Raw genomic sequence first — 13,494 nt, 5'->3', positions numbered from 1 at the left:
AAAGAAGGGGCATATTTGACTTCTGAGTTAGTGATATTTTCCTATATACTAAGTTTGTGGAAAACAAAGAAATGTATCAAAACGAATGGAGAAGGGGAAATGTTCCAATTTTCTAAAAGGGAGTAAGAGGGGTGGCTAGGTGGCATAGTAGATCAAGCACCAGCCTTGGAGTCAGGAGTACCTGGGTTCAAATCCAGTCTTAGACACTTAATAATTACCTAGCTGTGTGGCCTTGGGCAAGTCACTTAACCCCATTGCCTTGCAAAAACCTAAAAAAAAGGGGGGGGAGTAAGAAAAGAAGAATGTGTAAATATAAGCCACATGGAATACACCATTAAAGAGAGAGTTAGTGAACATCTAGTTAAGGAAACGATGCCAACAACAGCCATCATGGTTTTATCGAGAATAGGCTACATCAGAATAATTTCATTTCCTGTTCTTGCAGGAAATGTCATGAACATAGTTTACCTAGATTTTAACAAAACTTTTGATATATTAATCTCATACTATTCTTGTAGAGGTGTGGATCAGATTATAATAATAATCAAATAGATTCAGAACCAGTTTAATAAAAGTCAAAGAATAATTCCATATCAGTGTGGCAGGAGGTTTCTAGTGAAGAATCCCAGTGATCTATGCTTGGCCAAATTTTAAATTTTTATGAGTAATCTTTTTGTTTTTTTAAGGTTTTTGCAAGGCAAATGGGGTTAAGTGGCTTGCCCAAGGGCACACAGCTAAGTAATTAAGTATCTGAGGCTGGATTTGAACCCAGGTACTCCTGACTCCAGGGCCAGTACTCTATCCACTGTACCACCTAGGCTGCCCCTTTATCAGTGATCTTCATCAAGACATGGAAGACTGGCAGATGACAAAAGTTCAGAGGAATAACTAACAATGTGGATATTAAGTCAAAATGCAAAAAAAATCTGTCTAGAGCACTGGAATGAATCTAATAGGGAAAAAAAATCCAACAAGGACAAATGTAAAGTCATTCTGAAGCATAAATATAATCTCCCCAAGTACAAGATAGAAGAGGCATGGTCAGATACCAGCTGCCTTGAAAAAAAAAAAGATCCAAAGTTTTGAGTGGACTGCAAGCTTATTAAATCACTAGCCTGATATGATTTTGCAGCCAGAAAAGTTAATGTCAGGCCTTCACTTCCAGATGTCCTTGTCAGGTCTCATCAAGAATACTGTATTCAGTTTAAGTCACAATTTTCCTTTGGAAGCTGATAAATTATAGAAAGTCTAAGAGAGTAACCAGGATGCTAAGAGTTCTCATGTTTATTTCACATAATAAAGAGCTAAAGTAAATGGGGATGTTGAACGTGAGGAGACACGCTAGCCATTTTTAATCATCTAAGGGGTTTAGAAGTCCAAAGGTTTTGGCCCTTAAGGTCAGCATGGGGAGTAGTGGTAAAAGTTGAAAAGAAGCCATTTTTAGGTTTAATAATAAGAGTTATCTCAAAGTGGAGTGGTTTCCCTCAGAAATTATTGTCAAACAGAGGCTGGAAAGAACACTTGCTGGGTATAATATAGTAGAAATTCCTTTCATATAGTCGTGGTACCCTCCAAATATGAAATTTTGTGATTATAGGTCCTTAAACATCATAATGTGAATCTTTGGTTGGTCTGTGATGTAATAAAATCTGTGAAAAAGTCACTAAGGTCTTTAAGGGGGACAATTCCTAAAGTCGTGTTTTCTTTTATTCTACACAATCAAAATAAGCTTCCAATGCGAATTATGTCCAAATAACTAAATGAGATCATTGTATTAAAAATATGTGCATACATTGGCTGTTTCATTTGGGAAGAGGAGGAGAATAAGGAAGATGTTTTCTTTATTGAAAACCAACTGCTTAATTTAGTAGATTAAAGTTTTCCAAATTCAATACCATTAATAGTTAGCCACTAACTCAAATTAGGGACAGTTAGGTGGAACCCATAATGTCTAGAGACCAAGAATTAGAGTCAGGAAAACTCATCTTTCTGAGTTCAAATCTGACCTCTGACAATCACTGGCTGTGGGACCCTGGGCAAATCTCTTAACCCCTATTTGCCTCAGTTACTCATATGTAAAATAGGGAAACAGTGCTGAAAGAAATAGACAACAATTCCCAGCATCCTTGCCAGGAAAACCTGGGGATGAATCAGCTAGAGAGAGTAGGAAACGATGGAAAATATTGCTATTAAAATCCCCATGCATTTAAATATAAATCTAAAGAGAAAGGATAAATACTTTAATTCACATTTAAGAGTTTTTCTCCCATTTGTAATTTCTTAAATTATACTGATATATATTATACTACTATACTGTATAGTAATACACACACACACACACACACACAAATACATACTATATTACACTACTAATGGTAGAATGAAAAACAAAAACCTGAAAAAACTTTTCTACCTATCAAGTGGTTTCCCACGATTAGGAACTGATTATTAAAATGCTTTCTTCATTTTGGATGTGAAAATGTTTATATTAGTAAAGAGTTATCATTGGAGTTCAAGATACTAGGACTAATGAAGAAAAAGGCAGACTAAAAGTCAAGGAGATCTGGAGTTATGTCCTACCTGACTATAATTCCTATGTAACCCTAGCTAAGTCTTGTAACCTCTCACAGTTGTAGGCAACTCTCTGCATGGCACATTCACAAGAGGTGCTTATCTATGTTGGGGGAAGTTTCCCCATGGGGAAAAAAATCATAGCATAGGTTCAGACTAAAAATTAAAAAATAACTAAAATCCATATTCAGACAGGAAAAATAAGTTTTTTATAAAGGGCTGCAAATTGGTCTAATGATAGCAGTCACATAAAGGGCTTTAAGATTTTGCAAAACTCTTAACATTTCATTTGAAGTCTGTAAGTAATTTTAACCTCTCTTTAATATTAGTATTCATTTTAAAAAGTCACTTACCTGGATTTGCATTAGATTGACTATCCTGGGAATAATTATCATTGCTTTCAGTGGGAGGTTGAAAGGAGACTGATGGTGCTGATTTAGTTCTTTTTTTGCTTGCTTTTCTTTCTACTTGCCAGTCATCATCATCATCCTCCTCACTTTCACTGAGATCATCAAATCCAAAATATTTAATTTTGTAATTAGAACTTCCAGAACCTCCTTCATCAACTTTTGCCTCATCATTGTCTTCAAACCCAAAAAATTCAAGTTTAACATCCTTTTTGGATTTGGTATTGCTAGGTCGATGTCTGGTGGTGGTCTTGGTGGTAGCTATATCTGTCTTCTTTCTTAGGCGGCCAGCTTCGCCCAAGTCCGTAGGAGCTGCTGCAGTGAATTCATCCATGCTGCGCTCCATTGTATCCTGAATGGTGACATTACAAACTGATAGGCAAGATGGATGCAGAACAGTGTAGTCTCTAGTCCGTCCTACTGTCCCTCTAAAACTGGTCCCACAACTTACACCAACTTTCCGAACTGGATTCAGACCATCTTGATTTGATTCATTATTTGCTTTGGCTAAAGACTGACTAGTGCCATCCATTAGCTTATCAAAGTGTGATGCCCCTTGTGATGACTTTGCTTTACCAGACCTACAATACGTCCTGCAGTTGCTTGGCCTGAGAACACTTTGCAGAAGGTCTTCATTAATGGCTTCTTGTAGATTTTCTACTTCATCTTTACATGTAAACTCCTCTTTATTCTTAATCTCTAAATGATGACCACTACCCAAACTTAAAATATAATCTGGTTTGTTATCTGCAACATCATCCCATTCATATAAACCAGTTCGAAGGGATACCTTGGTCTGGGACATTTCTGATGGAGAGTCTGACCTTTTCCCAATTTGGGAATCCCAAGTATCATATGCATCCTTGGCTTCAATTTTGTATTCAGTAATGGCTGTAGTTTCAGGGTTGGATTGTTTGTTACCACTTTCTGTATGCTTGAAAATAAAGTGACTGTTCTTTTCATTGTCAATAAAATTTTGCACTTTATCTATAAAAGGAAAAAGGTATAAATGGATATGAAATATGAGCAGAAGGATTACTAAAATAATTATGAAAAGAAAGTCCCAAATAAATTTAACAGTAATATCAAAAAGTTCAAGCCTTCATCTTAAGATTTAAATCACTTTTACTTTCAAACAAGAATTTATCAAAGACATACCATATGTCAAGCACTTTTGCTAGGTGCTAAGGATAAAAGAATAATTCTATTTATGATATATCTTATGGTCCTTAATTTCATATTTGATTAACAACCAGCACAATTTCCACATAATCTCAATATTATTTAGCAAAACTTAAAAGGATTACTTGATTTTTAATTTTGTTCTCAAATTTCTACCATTTTAACATTTGAGAACAGAAATTTCCTCACACAATGTTAAATGTCAAAATCCTCATAAATTAACAATACTATTTTTCAACAGATGGGTCCTTCATGGACTACACTGATCATGCTTATATATGCATTTCTAGGTATTCATTGAATAGCTGCTTATCTCTTTTCTACTTTGGCTAAAGTTTTTAAGGTTTAAAAATTCAACAATAAAGAAAAACAGTTAAAATTAATGCAAATCGCATTCTTTTCCTCTCCTTTAAAGTGAAGGGGCCTTAGCGGAGAACATGTTTATACCCACTCTCTTCCATGTGTTCTGGTTGAGTGGAATGGGGTGGGGTTAAGGAGGCAAGAGAGACAACTTCTGGTTCTTTACTGGGTTTGGAATAAAGAGATAAAAAGATGAATTCACCAGTAGATAAATAAATAAAGGATATAAAGAAACAATTCACAGAAGAATTGCACCCTCTTAATAAATATGAAAACTTGTACAGAAATACTACTAACAAGAGTTGTGAGTTCTTCAATTACAAATGCAAAACAATTTTGATTTAAGGGAGAGGCTCTGTGAGGAGAAAAAAGAAAGAATTGCTTTCAGAAATGAGGTAATCACCAAACCAAAGGCACAGAGACAGGAATTCAGTATTATGTTTAAAGAACAAGGAAAAGGCCAAATATGGGTGGATGCTTGAATACAGGAACAGGGGTAATGTCCAAAGACGTTGTAAAGATAAATTGGGACTGAGTTTCATAAGGTTTTGAAAGAGCATTGTCAGATCTGCACTTAATGAAAATTATGATGACTCCAGGACACCCATTGTGAAGGGTCAAAAAAGCAACTGATAAGGTAGAAATGAAGTTTAAAGGAGAAGCTGGGGGGCTGGACATTAACGCCTCCCAGAGCCATCTGTATTATTAGTGATAGTTAAACCCACTGGAGCCAATGATGGTATCAAGAAAGCAATGAAGAGGGAGAAAGAGTTCACAGAATATTGAAGATACCCAGTTTGGAAATATGAGCCTGTGAAAAAGAGTTGAGTCATGAAAACCCAAAAAGAAGTCTTCCGAGAAAGTGTGATCAACAGAGCCAAATGAATCACAAAGGTTGAAAAACAATAGAATTCAGAAAAGAGCATCTGAATCAGCAAGAGCAATTTTAATGATGAGATTTGAAGCAGAACTGCAAAGGGTTGAGAAGTGAAAGTAGAAGAAGTAGATGTAATGAGTATGATTTTTTCCAAGAGTTTGGTTATCTTAAGGTTTCACCTTCCACCTTACAAATTGGCAAAAGTAAAAACACTGATATGAATAGAGTGCAAGGCCTGGAATGACAAAGATATCTTCCAAATCTGGTCTTCAATACCAACTAGCTGTGTGTCCCTGGGAAAGTCACTTAACTTGGTTTTCTCATCTATCAAATGAGCAAGAAAATATGACAAACCAAATGTGAATAGAGTTGGATATAACTAAAAAAGAAAAACCTAAGAAATGATGTGTAAGATGAACACAGAGAAGCAAGGAAAGATTTATATAAACGGATACAGAGGGAAGTCAGCAGAACCAAGAACACAATATTCATAGGAACTACAACCATGTAAAACAATCAAGTCAAAACAGTAAAATAAAGATCAATTACAACACAAATTAAAAGATGAAAAGACCTCCTCCTAGGGAGGTGGGAAGTTCACAGGTGTTACTTATCGCGCATGTTCTCACACTTTTTCAATGTATCAGTCAGGTGTGCTGACTTTTTTTCTTCTCCAAAAAATACTGTCACATGGGAAAGTGGGGAGAAGAATATACATGGGATATTAAAATGATATTAACCAGATGTTATAAAAAAGGTCAATTAAAAACTTGAAAAAGTTTGGAATAACTGCTTTAGGAAATGAGATAGGGAATTCATTAGGGAGGAATTAAAGGGCAGTTTTGTTGTTAATACAGATCAAGTTGAATAACATCAATTTGCCAACCCGGTTGGCATATTACAAGTTCTTCTAGTTTCATTCTCTGGTTTAAGAATGGGGCAGGGGATTCAAGATGGTAGGAGTCATCCAAGGACGAATGAAGTTTGGCAAAAGTAGAATATGGACAAGATAAAGAGAATTTAAGATTATAAGACAGTATAAAGTTGAAATGGCTATTGAGTTATAGTCAGAAAAAGAGTTAAGCTTTGTCTGCAAAGGTCTGACAAAGTACTGCAGGAGTTTAAAGAAAACAGGTGTCAAGGGTAAAGCAGAGGGTTTGAAGGGATAGATCACAATGACAAGAGCATATGGTCAGATACACTAAGAAATGGAAGGTATATGGAGTATTTATATAGATATATATGTGAAGTCCTCAAGTATATGGAGAGAGTAAATTGGATGCTGAACTCCTTGAAAGGGAGAATGACTGAGGGTTGGCATGCTACCTAAACAAAGTGTGATCCATAATGTAAGAAAATGTCACCATGCCATGAAAATGACCAACATGAAGATTTCAGAAAAGCATTGAATTTATATGAACTGATGCTAAGTAAGCAATACTAACCTCAACAAGAACCAATCAAACTGAAGACACTGACTGACCAAGGATAATCCTGCAAACATTGCTGAAAACACTCTGATTGTTAACCATGGCATGTATTACATTACCACACATGTGATATATTGGTTTTGCCGAGCTCCTTTTTTTCCTTTTTTCTTTTTACAAGGGATAGCTTGCTGGGAGAGGGAGTAAAGATTATTTGGAAATGAATGTAGAATGGAAAAAAAAATAAAGAAAATATTAAGAATAAAAGGCAAATCTCTAAAGGGAAAAATTCTTCAACAAACTAAGACAAAAAAATCCAAAGTTCATAAAAAAAGAATATAGTTCCATGTAATCCTCCATCATAAAAGTGACTACAAAGAGGCACTGCAATGACAACTTAAATTCTTCTACCATGGCTGTCAGCCAAACAAAACAGTACTTACAAGGAATTAGCTGAGTTTGGGATCAAAAGGAAACAACTATTTGTTGTAAAAAAAGGAAGAAAAGTTGATCCTAGGGGGACTCCCAATACAAAGCTAATATGCCTCTTAACTAGTGATGGCTATTTATTCATAAATAAACATGCAAACAAAAATATAAACAAGTAAAATTATGAATGAATCACTAGGAACTCTTTCAACTTGCTTTCTTCTTTTCAAAGTGAGGAAACTTTGTATTCTGAATATAAAATCCCATCCTCTGGCAGTCAATCCTTCTACTGTACAGCTTTTTTATTTAAGGCAATGGGGTTAAGTAATTTGCCCAAGTTCACATAGCTAGGTAATTATTGTCTAAGGTTGGACTTGAACTCAGGTCCTCCCGACTCCAAGGCCGGTGCTCTACCCACTGCACCACCCTTACATGTACCTCTTGATTCTACTTCAAGGTCCAAGTGACACTTCTTAGAGGAAGCCTACCTGATTACCACCCTCTTCCACTCAGTTGCTAGCACTTTTCCCCCTCTAAAATCACTGTCTCATTTGTAGAAAGACACTGCTTGAGGACAAGGCTTACTTCTTTTTGCCTTCGTAAGTCCAGCATTTAGCACAATTGCTACCCCCGAGCAGAACCATTATGTTGGAGGCCGTAACTCCCAACCCCAGCATGCTGGAGAGCTGAACTCCTGCCTCTGTGCCTCGGCCAGCAAGTCTCCGAGGGGGAGCCGCTGTGCGAGGGGGCAGGGCGGCCACCAGGCAAGAGCTGCCCAAGTTCCAGCAGCTCCGAGGCAGCTGGTGAAAGAGGGAGAGTTCCAGGATGTGGCTGTGAGGGACACGAACCTGCCTATAAGCAGCCTATAAGCAGCAGAAATGTAATAAATGCTTGTTGTGGATTGAAACAAAACATTTTTAACTAGATTCTTCTTTCTTCTTCTTTGGCTACATCTCAACCATTCAGTTGGAGCCCAAGCTATCAAGTTTATTCCTAAAAGATTTGTCCCTAATAAGTACAAAAAAGTTTCAAAAAAGCATTATCTTTCTTATATCAAATAGTTGGTAGGAGTGGAATTCTTCAAATTCAGTCATCTAACTCTTCCCTTTCTCCTTTCTTCCTTTCTCCAGCCCCCAACCCACCTACTTTATGTATATAAACATCTTCCAAACTTCAAGAGTCTTTTCTTCAAAAGTGAGTTCATAGAAGGACCTTACAAGTCCTCATAAGAGAACTTAGAGGCCATCAAAGTCCAGTCTGTACCAAAACAGGAATTTCCTCTGTAATAGAATTAAAAAAGTAAAAAGGTCCCAGGTGGGTCATTCCATTTTGTGATAGCTCAAACTGTTGGAATTTTCTTATAAATTTGTGACCCTTTCATTTCTATGCTACTGCCCTACTTCCTGGGGGGTCAAAGAAAAAAATTTGATTCTTTTCTTCCCCCTTTTGGACTTTTAGAGACTTTAAGAGAACTGTCTTACTTATTTTTAAATTTTCTCTTCTCCAGAGAAACATTGAGTTCCTATAGGTCTTGAGGACTGTTACCATTCTGATTTCTGTCCTCAAGTTAATCAATGCCCTTCACAAATTGTAGAACACAGACCTAAACAACACTATAGATATGATCTACTTGCAGAGCAGAGCAAGAACCACATCTACCCTTTTCTGGATATGATGCTATCTTAATGTACCATAAGCTTAGCTTTTTTGTCATACCACACTGTACCCTTATAACAAAATTCCCACATCCTTTTCAGGCAACTGTTCTAGAAACCTTCATGCTTGTGCTTGGAAAGGTGATTTGTGAACCCAAGGATAAGACTAAATTTATTCCAAGGTTATGTTATTCTATTAGATTTACTCATCATTCCGGTTTGTTGAGACTATTTTGGGTCCTTGACAATTCTGTTATTCAGGTTAACTATTCCTTTTGGTTAGTCTCTAAACATGCTATCTCATTTATCCATGCCACTAATAATTGTGTTCAGCAGAGTTAAGAACAGCAGAGTAAGAACAAGGACAGATCCTTAAGGCACTAGTGTAAGAGACTTCCCTTCCAAGCAGACACTGAATTATTGATAACTATCACTAAGGTTTGGTTTGCTTAACCTCTTTCAAATCCTACCTAAATGCACTATCATCCAGTTCAAATCTCTCCATCTGGTTCACAAAAGATAGTATGAAATACTTTGTCAAAATCTAGGTAAACTCATCAATTCCTTTATCTATAGTCAACTAAGCAAAAAAAAGCTCTGCACAAATTTTTCAGGTTGGCTAAGACTTACTCCCAATCACCAAAACTCTTCCTTTTCAAGAAAAATAATACTCCTTAGGTGAAAGAAAAAATCATCTGAAAAGGATCTAAATTAAGAATTGGGAGGATTGGAGATTCCTTGCTAAAAATAAAAACACCAAGTGAAGAATAAATTAATTTTTTTGGCAAGACTTGGAATTTCTTTTCATATCTGATTTAAGAATATTAAATATATGGGGGTGGCTAGGTGGCACAGTGGATGGAGCACCGGCCCTGGAGTCAGGAGTACCTGAATTCAAATCCAGCCTCGGACACTTCATAATTACCTAGCTGTGTGGCCTTGGGCAAGCCACTTAATCCCATTACCTTGCAAAAACTAAAAGAAAAAAAAAAATTAAATATGAAAAGGGTCTCAAATTCTAATACTGCTACATTAACAAAATTGACTAGTGTCAGTGAACATTGTGAATTAAGAATAGTACTGCAACAATTTATCCAAAAAATGAAGATTTTTAAAATATTCTTGACAGCCTATTTAATTTCAGTTGCAGAGAAAAGAAAAAATTATCTTTCTAGTACTGATTAAAGATGATTCTATAATATAAACCTTTTACCAAAGTTATACCAACATTCCTAATGTTGAAGAGTTACCAATAAAATAAAGAGGAAGGATATTTAAGTGTTGATTTAACTTAAAAGCTTAGTTAGAAATTAAAACAACAGGGGTGGCCAGGTGGCATAGTGGATAAAGCACCGGCCCTGGAGTCAGGAGTTACCTGGGCTCAAATCTGGTCTCAGACACTTAATAATTACCTAGCTGTGTGGTCTTGGGCAAGCCACTTAACCCCATTTGCCTTGCAAAAACCTAAAAAAAAAAAAAAATTAAGACAACTCTTGAGGAACCACTTCACACCCATCAGACTGCTCAATATAAAAAGGAAAATGATCACTGTTGGAAGGAATGTGGGAAAATTGGGACACCAGTGTAACTGCTGGAGTCGTGACCTGATCCAACCATTCTTGAGAACAATTTGGAATTATGCCCAAAGGGCTAGAGAACTGTGCTTATCCTTTGATCTAGCAAAGGTCTGAATCCCAAAGTAATCACAAAAACCCCACATGTACAAAAATATTTATAGCAGTTCTAGTCATCGTGGCAAAGCATAGGAAATTGAGAGGATGCCCATCAATTGGGGAATGACTAATCAAGTTGTGGAATAAGAATGTAATGCCATTATTCTATAAGAAATGACGAGCAGATAGATTTCAGAAAAACTTCAATTAATGAATTAATGCAGAATGAAATGAACAGAACCAGAAGAACATAGAACCCATCAATAGTAACTGATAAACAGCTATGATAGACTTAGTTCCTCTGAGCAGAACAGTGATCAAAAACAATTCCAGCCTTGAGCACTCAGCCCAGGGGAAGGTAAAGGAGTGGAGGGAGACTGTCAACATCTGTCCTTTGTCCATATCCCAACTCTGGTCACAGTCTGGGTCCCTGTAGGGACCCTCTTCATAGCCCTGGGGCAAAGGGGTGAGGGAGATTTTATGGTTATCCACAGACCAGAACACAGCAGGAGAGAAGTCAGACCCTCTCATAAGACCTTGAAGGAACTGAGGTCCTGACAGGGATGTCCCTCAAAAGCTCAGGAAGCACCCCAAAACTAGGGCACAGGCTGGGGAAATGAGGAAACAGGAAAAAAAAGGAACCTGACCATAGACAACTACTTTGTCCCATGGAGGCCCAAAACACAGACTCTGAAGATGAGAAAGTCCAAGTTTCTGTATCTAAAGACTCCAAGAAATAGAGGAGTTGAGCTCAGGCTATTTCAGAGATCAAAAAAGATTTGGAAAATCAAGTAAGGGAGGTAGAAAAAAAAAAAAGAGAAATGAGAGAGATGCAGGAAAAACATGAAAACAAAGTCAGCAGTGTTTAATCAAGGCAATCCAAAAAAATGCTGAAGAAAATAACATGTTAAAAACCAGTTTAGGTCAAATGGATAAAACCATTCAAGAAGTTAATGAGGGGAAGAATGCTTTAAAAAGCAGAACTGGCCAGATGGAAAAGGAGATAAGAAAGCTTTCTGAGGAAAACAAATCCTTCAAATGCAGAATGGAGCTAAAGGAAGCATATAACTTTGCGAGAAATCAAGACACGATAATTCAACACCAAAAGAATATGTGAAATACCTCACTGAAAAAAACAACTGATCTGGAAAACAGATCCAGGAGAGATGATTTAAAAATTATTGGGCTACCTGAAAGTCATCATCAGGAAAAGAGCCTTGACTTCATTTTTAAAGAGTTTCTAAAGGAAAATTGCCCTGATATCCTAGAAGCAGAAGGTAAAGTAGAAATTGAGAGAATCCACTAATCTCCTCCGGAAAGAAATCCAAAAAGACACCCCAAAACTCCAACTCCCAGGAATATTATAGTCATGTTCCAGAATTCCCAAGTCAAGGAGAAAATACTACAAGCAGTCAGAAGGTCACAATTCAAATATTGTGGAGCTACAGTCAGGATCATACAGGACTTAGCATCCACATTAAGGGTTCATAGGGCTTGGAATATGATATTCCGAAAGGCAAAAGAGCTTAGAATGCAACTGAGAATTAACTACCCAGCAAAACTGAACATCCTCTTCCAGGGAAAAAGATGGACTTTAAATGAAGTGGGAAATGGCCAGAGCTGAACAGAAAGTTTGATCTTCAAGTACAGGACTCAGGTGAAAATCTAAAAAGAACCCAAACAAAAAACAAAAAAGTGCTACTGGGGTGGCTAGGTGGCGGAGTGGATGAAGCACCGGTCCTGGAGTCAGGAGTACCTGGGTTCAAATCCGACCTCAGACACTTGATAATGACCTAGCTCTGTGGCCTTGGGCAAGCCACTTAACCCCATTGCCTTGAAAAATCTAAAAAAACAAAACAAAACAAAACAAACAAACAAACAGGACTCAGGTGAAGCATAGAGAGGGGTGGATGAGAAGGACTAACTATGAGGGACTTGATGATCAACTATGTGTATTCCTGCATGGGAAGATGATACTGATAATATTCACATGAACCTTCTCATTTATTAGAGCAGTCAGAAGGAGTTTTTATAGATGAGGCACAGAGAGAGAGCTGAAGTTGAAGGAATAATATACTACCAAAAATGGAGACAGTGGGTGAAAGGGAAATGTACTGGGAGTAAGAGAAAGTTTAGGTGGAATAGGCTAAGATATTTCACATAAAAAGAGTTAAGAAATAGCTGTTGCAATGGTGTGGAAGGGGGAAGTTGAGAGGGAAGGAGGGAGCCTTTATTCTTTTTTTTTTTTGCAAGGTAAACAGTGGCTTGCCCAAGGCCACAGAGCTAGGTCATTATCAAGTGTCTGAGACCGGATTTGAACCCAGGTACTCCTGACTCCAGGGCCGGTGCTTTATCTACTACACCACCTAGCTGCCCCAAATGACAAGCTGAACTAGTTATGTGTCTATATTTCGTTTTTTTTTTTTTTAGGTTTTTGCAAGGCAAATGGAGTTAAGTGGCTTGCCCAAGGCCACACAGCTAGGTAATTATTAAGTGTCTGAAACTGGATTTGAACTCAGGTACTCCTGACTCCAAGGCCAGTGCTTTATCCACTGCGCCACCTAGCCGCCCCTGGGAGCCTTCATTCTAATCATAAATGGCTCAGAGAGGAAACAGCTAAGAAAAACGAGAGAAGGGGGACAGGGAAGAGGACAGGGGATGTGAGTGATAGAGGAGAGGGTAAAACATGGGAGAGGATAGTCAGATATAACAGACTTTCTTTTTTTACTCTTTATAAAGTGGTGGGATTGCATGGCCTGTCTAGGACCATGGTGCCAGGTGGTTGCTGGGACTCTGGGGTAGGATGTAGGCTTGGAGTCTCTTGACCCCAGGGCCAATGCTCTGTTTGCCCACTCAGCTGCCCCATAGAACATTTTTGAAGAGCACATTTTTTTCTCTTTCTTACAACAAGAA

At 37.5% G+C, this 13,494-nt stretch overlaps 1 protein-coding gene across 3 annotated transcripts in view; it reads right to left on the bottom strand.

Annotated features, from left to right (window-relative positions):
• WAPL (WAPL cohesin release factor) overlaps window positions 1–13,494 on the bottom strand; it is an 80,996-nt gene that overhangs the window by 51,845 nt on the left and 15,657 nt on the right. For all 3 annotated transcript variants that reach the window (XM_074232558.1, XM_074232560.1, XM_074232559.1), the window contains exon 3: window positions 2,925–3,965. In XM_074232558.1, the coding sequence (XP_074088659.1) occupies window positions 2,925–3,965 (1,041 nt within the window). The remainder of the gene's footprint in view (window positions 1–2,924; window positions 3,966–13,494) is intronic.

Source organism: Macrotis lagotis, chromosome 4 (assembly GCF_037893015.1).
Source record: "Macrotis lagotis isolate mMagLag1 chromosome 4, bilby.v1.9.chrom.fasta, whole genome shotgun sequence".
In the NCBI taxonomy this organism is placed as follows: domain Eukaryota; kingdom Metazoa; phylum Chordata; class Mammalia; order Peramelemorphia; family Peramelidae; genus Macrotis; species Macrotis lagotis.
This window is presented reverse-complemented; position numbering and strand designations above follow the sequence as displayed.